This window comes from Lycorma delicatula, chromosome 4, assembly GCF_047948215.1.
Source record: "Lycorma delicatula isolate Av1 chromosome 4, ASM4794821v1, whole genome shotgun sequence".
NCBI lineage: Eukaryota > Metazoa > Arthropoda > Insecta > Hemiptera > Fulgoridae > Lycorma > Lycorma delicatula.
This window is the reverse complement of record NC_134458.1, coordinates 214591054-214604528: the sequence shown is the minus strand read 5'-3', so window position 1 is coordinate 214604528 and position 13475 is coordinate 214591054. Positions and strand designations below refer to the sequence as shown.

The window sequence follows — 13475 nt, the reverse complement described above, 5'->3', positions numbered from 1 at the left end:
TTTTCATATGCTACAAAAATAAAGAGAGAGTGAATGGGACTATGTACTGTCATGCAGAAAACATACTGGACCACTTGTTTTGACTAAACCTCTTAAGTTTCCTCAATTTTTTCAATAAATTTCTGATATAGTAGTCCTAGGCTCATGAATTCTGTCAGAATAATTTCCTTGAGTTGTAGCCAACATTTTGGGTTTGAATACTGCCTCCTTGAATTTGTAAAAGTTTGCAAGCATTGTCTCTTTGTCTCTACTTTCACAAATTTGATATAATTCTACTCAAACTTTATCTCTTTTTACTTTATTGCTTAGGAAATATCAAAGCTACTGGTAGTTTTTTTTAGCTTTTTGCTCATTAGTTAGTTGTTTTAATACTCACCATTTGTGGAACTTGCTAGCTTCAGTAAGTATAATTCATACAATTTTTTCATCAGTCATGATTGAGTGTTGTCTTTTCTTACCTCTTTCTATATAAATATATATATATATATATATATTTGTTCACTACTTTCTGAACCGATATCTCAGTTGTGCAACTAATAATATAACAGTAAACTATTGATACCACACATCTCACACTTGGCAGGAGCTGTAATAAAGTTTCCATGTTTAATTAATTATTATTTTATACCAACATTTTATAAAATTGATAGCAGATGGATTTATAACATCATTGTAGATTTTGGTATGATTGCTACTGCCTGAGCTCTGTGTTGCTGTGGCAACCAGTTTATTTTCAATACACAATGTTAAATAAGTACTGAAAAATCCTTCATCTATTTTACACTTATAGTTCATTGCACTAATTCATTTTTTAATATAAAGTTTCGTACTTTACCTTAATTATTTAATACAAATACGTTTCAAACCACATTAAGGCAGTTAATTTTGTTAATGTAACAGGCGCTTTTCTGACCGGTGTTCAATTTTGTGGCAACTATATTTAGACATTTCATCCAAAATTTTCTTTACAGTGATTTCACAAATACAATATTAATAAACGTTTTTAAGTAAGTCATGTAACACTTTTACACGTGACCATACAGACAGACTTGAATATACACTGATTCATTCTTGTTTCCACTTGAAACCCATGTCAGAATCATTTTTCTTGTCAGTTTGATTCTTAAATTTGATACATACATACATTTCAGTAATTTTAAGATACGTTATAAAAATAGTTGTATTTTCTTATTAAAATATGGTAAATAGGAATTTTAGTTATACAATTTGAGGTCTGTTCAGAAAATAACAAAAATGTATTCTTTTAATCTTTAGTATTAATTTTACAGAATATTGGTCCTTGTCCCCTTCAAAGTACTCCCCCTCCCCTATTCACAACTTTTCCCAGTGGTGTTTCCACTTTGTGAAGCAGTCTGGATAGCTTCACTTGAAATGGCCTTTAAGGTCAATAGTCTCAAAACAGCATCCTTTCATTAGTGATATTAATTTCGGAAATAAAAAAAATTGAAAGGAGCCAGATTTGGTGAGTAGGGAGGCTGAGGGAGGACAGTCATCTGATTTTTGGCACAAAACTGACAAAGCTGAGTGTGCGAGCGCGTTGTCATGGTGAAGGAACCATGAGTTGTCTCACCACAACTCTGGTCTGTTTTTGCAGATTTTTTCATGTAACCATTTTAAAACACCTTGGTAGTATGCACGGTTCACGGTTTCACTTTGAGGCAAGAATTCAAAATGCACAATTCCATTAAAATCTAAAAAACACAAAGAACATCACTTTGACATGAGATCGAGACTGATGTGCTTTCTTGGAGCGTGGAGATCCTTTGCGACGATTGAACTTTTGTCTCAATGCCTTTCTGTTTGATGGTCATCTTCAATCGACTGAAGACCACTTTTAAGTCGTGATAACTATTTATAACATTGTTTACGACCCACAGCATTATCTCTGTAAGCTTGTTTCAAAAGTTGAAACATTTCTGCGAAAGTTTACCCCAGTTCCACACAAAATTTTATATTGCATTGTTGCTCCCAAAAATCGCTACCAACACTTAAACACCTTCCACTCAAACAACAATAACACGAAAAGTAAACAAGATATCAACAATCCAAGAACATATGGTTACAGAGGAGGTTATGCAGAACACAATGCTGCCACTGAATATCTCTGTTGTTGTGTAATTAAATATGTTTGGTTATTTTCTAAACAGACCTTATATGGTTGTCTACCTAATGATTTTACTTATTTTTTTTAAGTACTTACAAGAAACAATGGAAGCTCGGCAAAAATTACAAGATGCTAGACAAAGGCATAAAGAGTTATTACAGATAGAAATGGCAATTACTGAACTACATGATATGTTTATAGAAATGGCCACACTTGTTGAAAATCAGGTAAATATTAGAATTTCAATTTGTTGATGTGTAACCTCTTATAATTTTTTAGTTCATTGGCTGAATTAACATTCATTTTTATTTAAATTATTCATTAATTATCCAGACCAGGAAAAATTAATTTATTTTTTCCAAAATATTAATGAGTAATAAATTCTGTTAAATCTTATATAAGAATTATCCTTGCACTCAAATAGTTTTAAGAAACTTGACCGAAACCATTTTCAGAGAAATATAATCAAATGAATGGAACTTGACTTTTATATTATATTGATTATTTATAACTTAAGTATTTCAATTAAAATTCAGATTATTTTCATTTATATCAAAAGGTATTAGGTTCAGTTTATTTACTAATCAAAAAAAAAAATTGTTTGATTATTTTCAGGGAGAAGTAATTGACAGAATAGAAAATTATGTTAGCAGAGGTGCAGATCTAGTCGAAAATGGAACATCAGAGATTGGTAAAGCTAAAGAAAATAAAAATAGAGCTAGGAAAGTAAGTAAATATAACTATGATTATCCTATGTTATGTTTGGCATGTTTCATAACCTCTCATTGGTTCTCAACTTTCAAAAGTAGCTGAAATAAAAACTTCCGGACCCATGATTGTTTTATATTATTTAAAATTACGTAGACTATTTTTTAAAGCCTTATTGTGCTTGGAAATTATTACCGTGTTTTGATAGTGATTTGTGTATCGTGTTAGATTGCATAACAACCATTCAGTTACAGCACCTAATATCACAAAGACTGGCATTTATTACTGCTTTTATAATATCCAGCTATATATTGGTTAGCTGGCATTTCTCCCGCCACCACCCCATTCGGTCGCCCTAGAGCATAGACCAAATGTTCCGTGCCAAAAAACGGCTACTGTGCCTCAGAACAGATTTGCGACCTCGTTATTCCTAATGCTCCTAGTGAGCTCCTATCTTGCGTGAGTGGTTAAGCTGGGTGCCGTATAGCACCCGCTTACGTGTCCCTACCGCTCACTTGTCAAATTAAAACTAGATCGGGGAGGCGCACCCCTTGTTACAAATTAAAACTAAAAAATTTACAAGTTAAAAAGACGGCAATTTAAGCCGCCACGCCTCGGTCGCTGTCAGCCAGCTAGTGCCTGTCCACCATTTAAAGCGCTTGGAGCTTTTACTGGCTGGTGGCCAGCCATTATTTCGGATAAGGACTTCCCACAGCTCCGCTAAAGGAATCAATAAATCCCATTTAAATTTAAAATCTAAAGATGATGGTTGAACATCGCAACCTCATCGAGGAACCCCCATACAGTCTGACAATTCGGCTCTCGCCACATCGACTCGCCGTTTATGAGCGGCCAGTTTTCCCCCTGACCTCTAAGTTCCAGGGTGGCCCGGTCTCTGGCCCCCCCAAGAGCAGGGCAGTCGAACATAAGATGTTCGTTCGACTGGACCTCCCCGCAGAGCTAGGCGAAACCTAAACAGATATTGCATCAAATTCACATGGTTGGTGAGCACTTGGGCACCCGACGCCCTTAAAAATGAATTCGAGGCATACCATCCCCCCAGATCCTATATAAATCTATACAGGGATCTTCCCTTATTCGTGGTGTGCCATGCATCCATCGCGAGGCTCCATAGCCTCTTCCACAGGCGGGAAATGGGCAACTGAATGAAATTTGGACCCGGTGCATTGTGATAGTCGTTCCGCTCCGGTTCTAGCCCAGCTTGAAACCGCATCCCAAATACCTCGGTTTCCCGACCTCTTTGCAACTTCCACATGGCTGCTCGAACTTTCACCACTAAATCGATTGGGAGAGCCTTTCCCAATACGGTGGTAGCCAATACGGTGGTAGGAGGTTGTTTTAAAAACACCAGTGCATACTATTAAGGCTCTGCGCTGGGCACTCCTTAAATTTTGAAGCAGTGCTCTATTTCTATCCAACCTATGCGCCCTGACTGGTGCCGCGTATGCGATCATACTCTCGAAGACACCTCGGTACACCAAGTACATTTGACGACCCGACAGCCCGTAGTCTTTCCGAGCAATCCTTCTAAGTTTGTGCATCACAGAGACAGCGTCTGCCGCAACTTGCTTAATGTGGTTGCTAAAAAGCAACTTATCATCAAACAAAACACCTAGGTACTTATGAACCCTTACTCGGCTGATTACACAGCCTTTATATTTAATGTGGGGGTTTCGACTGGTTGATAATTTGTCTGCACCCTTCAGAAGCATAAACTTCGTCTTGGGCACAGAAATCTTTAAATTTTGCATGTCCATCCAGCCCTCGGCGGTTGACAAAGCCGCCTGCGCTCTACTTTCTAGCTGCGGTCGTGAATTACCACGAACTAAAAGGAGACAGTCATCGGCGAAAGCCTGGGCCATGACCCCTTCTGGGAATGTCAACCCCAGAAATCCATCAAACACCAGGTTCCACAGTAGGGGACCGAGAACGGAACCCTGCGGGCTTCCCCTGGTGACGGATATTTCCACAACTAGGTGCGCATCTTTAAACAGTGCCGTACGGTTAGACAAATAGTCTCTTACCACGGCCTGCAGGGCTCTGGGAACATTGCGGCGTTCCAAAGCATAGAGGACAGAACTCCAACACAAGGAAGGAAATGCTGCCTCTATATCAATAAAAATAGCCAAAACATATTTGCAGTCGGCGCTTTCCACCTCGGTAAGAGCATTTAACATGCAATCCTCGGTGCCAACCCCTTTCATGAAGCCATATTGGCCTCGATTTAGAAAACAACTCATATCAATGCTTTCCTCGAGCCGTTCCACAACCAGCTATATATAAGTATTTTCCTTACAGAACTAAAAAATTGCTATCTTGCAAAAAACTATGCTGTGAATTCTTAGAGGATATAATATCATATGTAGCATATATATCAGAACATATATCTAGCTGTGCAAATATTTTCTTGTAGAACTAAAAGAATTGCTATGCTGTAAAAAAAAAAGCTATGCTCTGAATTCTCATCCCCATGTGAAAGTTACAGATTCCAACTACATTCGTGATAATCTCATAACTAAGAACCTTGTGATACAGTTGTTAGCTAGGCATTAACGCATAAATAAACTTACTTATTGATCATTGTTAATCATTATAACTAAACTTTTTTATTTGTCTGTAATGTTTATCATATTTATTCCAGAAGTATTCTATTTTTATATAACTTGCTTATTTATTTAATAGAATAATTTAAAATACATGAACATAAATATATTCAATAAACAACTGCACTTTGTATGTCTGTGGATATTGATGTGACTTTGGAATCACAGCCTGTAGGTAGTGATTGTAACAGTGATTTATTGTGATTGTAAAAGTTGGTTGTTCATTTTTAAATTACTAGGTCATGACTTGTTTTTGATTAGAATCAAACAACACAGGAGGCAATATCAAGGACCCATCATCATACCTTTAACAGTCTTAACTCACACAAGAAGGAAAACCCTAACTCTTTACATCTCTCAGATACAACTATTTAAATACTTTTAATTAGTTGCACAGAATAATCTTCACTTATGTAATTGCCAACAACAACAGATGAGTGTAAAAATGTCTCTAGAAGATTTGGTTTGGTTTTGTTTTACTGAAAAATAAATTTAAAACCAAGGAGATGGCTGCCTTTAAGGACAATGGAGATCTACATCCTGATATCAACTCCTTAAAACTGAAGATTTCTTTAAAATTAGAGAATGCTTTAGATATTTAAAGCCAGTGCTTGGATCTTGCTTGGAATGGTAACATTACTTCTATCCAAATTTTAAGGTAAAAATCACAATCAGGCACTGCAAAATTTGAATGCAAAACTAAGGTTTTATTTGATGAATTAATCACATATTTATAAAATTAGATAAAACCATGTTTGTTTTATATTTTGTTAACTCATATTAGATACTGAGTTTCAAAAAATCATTGTTATTGCCTTGAAATTCTTTCTTATCACTCGGGCAAAACAGGTAGTTAAACCTTCAATCTCTAAATAATCCTCTGCAAGCAACAAAAGACTGTATCTTATTCTGCAGTTCTCAGATCGTAAACTGATAAATTAAAACCCTTTCAATTTTTTGTCAGTAGAAAAATGCTGTACACTTACTAGAAATAAAAATTGAGACATTTGAATTTTAAATCCAGCTTTACTGAATACTGTAACTGATTTTAATTTATTGAATTTTGTATCAAATATATTTTGTTACTTTCTTTTTCTAAACTAAAAAGTAATTTTATTTTATCATTTATTCAACATCTTATTTTTATAAGTTTTTTTTATTCTGCTTTGTTTCAGAAAAAACTCTACCTCTTAATTTGCCTTGTCACAACATTAAGTATATTTATTTTAATAATAATAGCAGATCTTTATCTTAGTTTTAAATCAGCGTCATAGTACTTTAATTTATTTTTTATTTTTATACGTAAAAAAAAAGTAATCAATATTTAATATTACTTGGTAATTTAATAGGGCCCATAACTATTGCATAATATAGTGTTATATTGTATATATGCTGAGTAATCTACCAATTTTGTTCGGGTAAATCCAGACTATTCATCCTCTGGGCTTTGAAATCCAATTTGGATTCTCAATCAGAAATTAGAGGGGATGTCTTTCAGAAAATTTTGATCGATACATCAGGGGATCCTTCAGCAGGGGTTAAAGTTAAATATATTTGTAAATAATGTTAAATATGTTTGTAGGGGGTAAATATGTTTGTTAAGGGGCTTGAGTTCTGTCGATTCACACAACTTGAGAAAGAGGGAAGGGGTAAAGAAAGCCTATCTGCATTGCAGTAGATTACTCTGTAGCCCATCCACTTTATATATAGAAACAGTCAAAAATTGTCTGTACTAATTTTTTATTTTTAACTTACTAAAATTGTTTATTTAATCAATAAGCTATTTGTGAAATAGAACATATGTGTAAATAGGTAACTTATTAGTTTTATGGGTGCTCATTGTATATCATATAATCATTTAAATTTTGAGATGGCAATAATTTTTTTTTTAAATAATTTTTCAACCTATGCAAATAGCTTTTTCAACTTTTGGAAGTTACAGTTCACTTTCTGTTATAAACATTAATAAAAAAAAAATGTACTGCTCAGTGTTTTAGCATTTAAGAACAAACGCTTTTAAATAACATTCATTTGTTTTTGTTTACTTTCTTTAAAATATGTTTGTAATGATTAAAAAAAGGTGGAAGTAATGAAGATGAAGAAGCTTAGTTCTAAGATAGATGTTAATAGAATAGTTTTGTTGAATATCTGTATTATTACTGTAAAGATCATATTTGATTTTATTCAAGTATTTTACATAACCTCCTATGTGAAATTCATAATAACTATGAGCAATGATTTATGAGAGACTCTCAGAAAGTGCACATTTTTGATTTGCAACATATATTTGATAATTATATATTAAAAAAAAATTTAGCTGAAAACCTACTACCAGTCCATCTGAAAATTATGCCGGGTGGATCAGGCTGATTTTTTTTTTATTCTGCTCAGAATGACCTATAGATATGTCATCAAGCATCATCGAACTCCAAACTTGAGTCTCCTTTGAGATTTCCTCATTTATTACTTAATTGAGGAACTTTCTGAGATTTTTTATTTCTTTCAGGCAATTCAAAGCTGCACATTGAGTGGATGGTCACAGTTTTCCTGTATGATTTCAAAAGAGAATTAGTAGTTTCTGTGACATGGAAATTTACATTTTCATGTAAACTGTTCATGATGAATTTTGTTTGGATGCTTTTTCTTGAGTGCCTGATGAAGATATCTGAATATTTTTTTAATGATTAGCATTAGTAGTTGACCCATGCTCAAAAAAATTTAATAATACCTCTCAGAAACATCATTACTCACTGTTGATGAGCAGTGTATTGAGCCAATCTCAGAAGACATTGGTCCAGTCCAGTAGCAATGAACTGATCATCTATTCAAATGTGGATGATCAGCTCATTACTGACACTTTCCTGATGTCTGTTTATTAGCTCTAATTTCATTCTATTTTTGGAGATTTCATTTAATCATTTCGCATACAAAATGAATTGTGTGGTGTTCCACAATTCATGTAAGCAATTTGAGGCAGTCAGAAGCCAGTGATTAACTCCAGATTATCCAGAACTGAGGAAACATGAACTAAAGTTAACCAAATGTTCATTATTACAGACTGCTTTTATTACTGTAATAAGTTAATTAATATATATAATATAAAAATTAAAAGCTATTTATATTAAATTTAAACAATTTCATTAGCATTTTACCATAACTACAGTAAAATTCTGCCCATTTGTTGGAGTTAACCTCTTTCTCAAATGAAGAATGTTATGATTCAGTGAAAAGCCAAAGTGACTATAAAATGTTTCACTTCCCAACTTTATTATTTTTACTGTACAGTATTAATATTAACATTTTTGATATGAATGTGTATAAGAACTTATTTTTGCTCCTAACAAATTTCTTCATTAGCAAATGTTTTTATACCGTATCACCATTATCTGTAGAATCATCATCAGTATCAAGTTTGCTAGTTGTGCAAGCTGTAACCAAATTTTTGTAATATCGGTGGTTTTCAGATGGTAGGTACCACAACAGCGACATTATATCTTTTTTCTTTTGTATTGTAATTGGTCCAAATTCAGGATATAGTAAATTTTGCTCTATTGAAGCAAGTGATTCTCATGGCCATTCTGTAGTAGATTTCATTATATTAACTTTTTTAAATGGCACAGACTCTGTAAAACATTCCTTAATTGATATTGTCATAGGTTCTTTTTCAACAGTCTTATCAATCTGATTTTGAGCTAGTTTACATGACTGCTGTCTGTAGCTGTCTCAGTTTACAATAGAACTTTCCAGATTCTTAGAGGAAAGAAAAGTTTCACAATGCATTTCAGTCAGCATAAAACGTTTTTCCTTTTTCTGTTTTTTACCTCCAACTATAGTGTCATACCATTCCTGAGAAGAAAAAATTTAAATGATTTCTCTCTAGGAGGCATGTTTCCTGATGATGGCCGTCGCCTGGCAGTTTTTACTTTGACACGAACCTCGCAAAAATATATTCTGTTTAGTAAGATCTAAAAACTTATAAAATGAACTAAAGGCCATTTTTAACTGTTCAGATGAAATTTTTAAATTGCATCTTTTTTTACAGTTGCATGGAATATCTTTGAAAAATTTACCTCTATGAATTCTTGCAGAACAACTTTTATAAGGTGCACCACTCACTCTGTTGTTACTTTCCAGTTTTCAGGATTTCTGGCCCCCTACTGGATTGCTTTTGTTCATTAACCATAGACTGGCCAATGTTATCTTCATTAAACACATTAATATCACCAACATTATTTTGATGTTCAGTATTATTGCCTGAACAGTCATTATTATCACTATTATTAACTACACCATGTAGGTCAAACAAAACAGCAGGTGATACTGCAAAGTCTGGATATTCATCAATATCACCACAGAAAGCACTACTGTCTGAATTAATTCAGCTGTGAAAATGCTGTCGGTTTTAAATTAATAACAAAAATAACTTACTAAATTATTACTTATTATCTTACTAAAACCATTCCCTTCATGAAACTTAAAAAGAAACAGACTTAAAAAGTAATTAACACAATATTGTATCAGTCACTTTGACTGGTTAGTTTGGAGTTAATCGGATTGACATATGAAAATTTCTGTAATATGTTCAGCTGACAAAAAAAGTGTGCTGCACTCTGTGAACAAACAAGTCAATTAAGGAGGTGAACAAACAAGTCAATTAAGGAGTTAAACAGTATAGCCACTGAATAGAAAGATTTTCTACATTAATAAGCATCCATATTTGGTGACTATTTTGAAATTGGAGTTAATCACTTTGGCTTCTGAGTCCCTCATTTATCTCTTGGATGTAAATTGACACAGGCATACTCAGTTTAAGGTGTTGTCTTTCTGCATTGAAAAATAACATTATGTTGGTATTAATTAATACAAGATTTATATTTTGGCTTTGTATCCCTTCTAAAATATTCATAACAGCATATTTGAACAGGTATTACTTCTTGAACATCCATCATGAATGTTTTTCTCACAGTATAATCTTACTGGCTTATTGCAATTCATTTCCATAAGTACATTATTAAGACATACTATTCATTTTTTATAGTTATTTATTTAAAAGATTGTATTGTAAAATTAATGTATTTTAGCAATGATGCATAATATTTGGGCTCTTTTATTCTAGACTTGTTAAAACTGATAATTTAACATTTAAGATAGATTTTTTTTTTTTACTTATACTAATGAAATTTTATGATTTATGATTATTAACTGCTATTTTAATTTATAATAAATTTATCATTATATTTATTTATGAATAATATAGTTTCTTTATTTTTTGTAGTAAACAATATGATTATTGACGCGATGAGGGACAGGTAGATGGGAAAAATTGTGCAGGCAGGCATCATTTGGAATATGTAAAACAAATTGTTAGGGATGTAGGATGTATACCAAATTCACACTACTAAAGACTACATTACAGTCTATAGGATATTCCCAACTAAACAGATACCGCATCTGCCCCCAAGAGGCTTAAGAAGTTGACTATCAGAAAAACTCATAATTTTGTAAAGGGAGGGCCACCCTCTTCTCCATCCATCCATCTCTCAAAGTTTAAAAAGAGCCATTTTACTCACTTTAATGAATGTATCTCTATCGTAAAAATTTCAGGTAAAACATTGATACACTTATCATAATTTAAAAAATTCTGCTCTAGGTCTCAATATTGAATTTTGTTGTGAAAATAAAAGAAATAGATTATTTTGTACTCCTGATGTGTTTCCATGTACTTGCATGCGCAAATGATTATCCTCTTGTTTTACTGTTCTTTGAGCAATAGACAACAATTAAACACCAGAAATAAGTGTTTTCATTAAGCATCATTTTAAATTATTTGTTTGTTTAAAATGTTTGTCACATCTATCAGATGTTAGAAGGTCACATAAGAATGAAAATTTTGTTCATTATTTTAAACCAAATTTTCATCCTCATGTCATTCAGCATGACCGATAAAAATTTTTAATTTGTTTAAATTAATGTTATTCATGTCTTTTTATAATTAAACAGATAGTATGATATTTTTTACATACATTAAAGGAATAATTTGCATAATTTTAAATATTTGTTAACATTGAATTAAGAGATGTATAATTAAAATAATTAATTTTATTAACATAAGATTAAGGTTATTGGTTATGAAACAATTTTTTAAGATATTCTTCAGAATTTAAAAATATATATATATATATTTTACTAATAATCATCCTTATCTTTTCAAGAAGATAAATTATGAAACTAATCTGCCATAGTCTGATACATTGAATAATTTAACCAATAAAAACAAATTCATTTTTTATGATAACTTATGTTGTAACAGGACATACAATGTGCATTTGAGATACAGAAATATGTATCAACTTCAGGAAATCTCTTGAACTTATAATTTAAAGGTATTTTTCAGTTGCTAAAATTTGAAGTACACAAAGCATTATTAATAATCTATGAATGCCAACATTTCTGATAAATGAAACCTTTACATCATTTTTCTGTGATCCACTGTGCTTTTAAATTAAAAAGAAAATTGTGGCGGGTAAGTGCAGTTATTAAACATAAAAATAAATAAATTTTCAGCTATTTACCTTTATATTTAAGGTATAGGTTCTGTTATTCCACTTAATTTCCTCTTAGGAAATTTCTAAACTTCAATTTTATAATAGTTCAATTAAAATTTATGAAATATGTATCTGTAAAAATGTGTTAGTCATTTTATATCAAGGTATATGGCTCAGCAATTCAGAATGTAGTCATATTATGCAAATTATATTGATTACAATGTAGGATAGAACTTATCAGTTAACACATACATATGACCTTGTAACATGTCTACTGCCATCTGCTATCAGAATCCTACAAACGTCATTGCTAATCATTGTACTTTAAAGTATTAGGGCATTTCTTATTACTCTTCCAGGTTTAAAAGCTAATTCTGAAATTATTAGTGCATAACATGTTATATTTTTCTTGTATGTTTAAAATTAATGAGACTGCGTGTGTAAATAAAGTCTGATTCAAACAATTGTTTTAATAGCAAATTAAATGGAAAGACTGGTACTATAATATGGTAACATTAGGATTAATAGATAATTTTCTACAAACATCTTCATATACTGTAAATTTTCCAAAGATTCTGAGCTAGAAGAGCAAAGCTGGTAGGCTTCAATGTGTTTATGCATTACTTTGTTTCCTTTTAATACAACACTTTGATTTTATGTAATTTGACATTATAAAAAAGCTAATATAAATTATCCATTTATATTTTTTTTTCAACAAGAAGGGAAAAATTATAACTGAAACATTTAATGAAAAGTATGAAATGTTTTTTAAATTTTCAGTTTAAAATTAATTTGAAATTTTCTTTATTCCCTTATTAATAATAAAAAGATAACTCATGAAATAAATAATAAATAAATGTATAATTCTGAATTAGTGAACACATTTTACCAAAAGGAATGGTACTGAAAAAAAATAAAAGCAGGGACTATTGTCTCTGCTGTGAATTGGATGACCTCAAAGACAATTTTATAAAAGATGGATAAAAATTGGTTCTAGTTTCATGATTAACCAAATCTTAGATAAACTAATTTTATAATGCATGTTTTGTATAGTAAAAAATAAATAAAATAGTGCATAACTCTCATTATATTGATGAGATATTTGGCATTCTTTTGTCATTTGCAGTATAGTTCTAGAACAAATTCTTCTACTCTTATTGTGTTATGTTGCCTAATGTAAATGTGATATATTACCTGATCACATTATACATAAAATTGTAATTTAAATTTTAATTTTATAACTGAGATTCACTGTATTTCTAAAATTGTATTATTAGCCAATCATTTTTTTTCTTTAAGAAATTATGTGAAATTTAAAATAGTGAATTAATTAGATATGATTACTTAACTATATGTTGCCTTGTTGGTATAACAGAATTAATCATTAATTTCTGCATAATTGTTATTACTTTGCTTACCATATAATATTTATTAAATAATTTAAAGAATATAGAAATGTATTTTTAGATATTT

General features: G+C 31.6%; 1 protein-coding gene across 6 annotated transcripts in view; it reads left to right on the top strand.

The window, feature by feature from the left end:
- LOC142324277 (syntaxin-1A-like) overlaps positions 1-13475 on the top strand; it is a 56889-nt gene extending 43414 nt beyond the window's left edge. For 2 of the 6 annotated variants that reach the window (XM_075365178.1, XM_075365179.1), the window contains exons 8-9: positions 2741-2851; positions 6633-13475. In XM_075365178.1, the coding sequence (XP_075221293.1) occupies positions 2741-2851; positions 6633-6731 (210 nt within the window). In that variant the 3' untranslated portion in view covers positions 6732-13475. Of the gene's footprint in view, positions 1-2214; positions 2353-2740; positions 2852-6632 lie in introns of all 6 variants that reach the window. The other 4 variants (XM_075365174.1, XM_075365176.1, XM_075365175.1 and 1 more) reach the window with 4 other exon arrangements.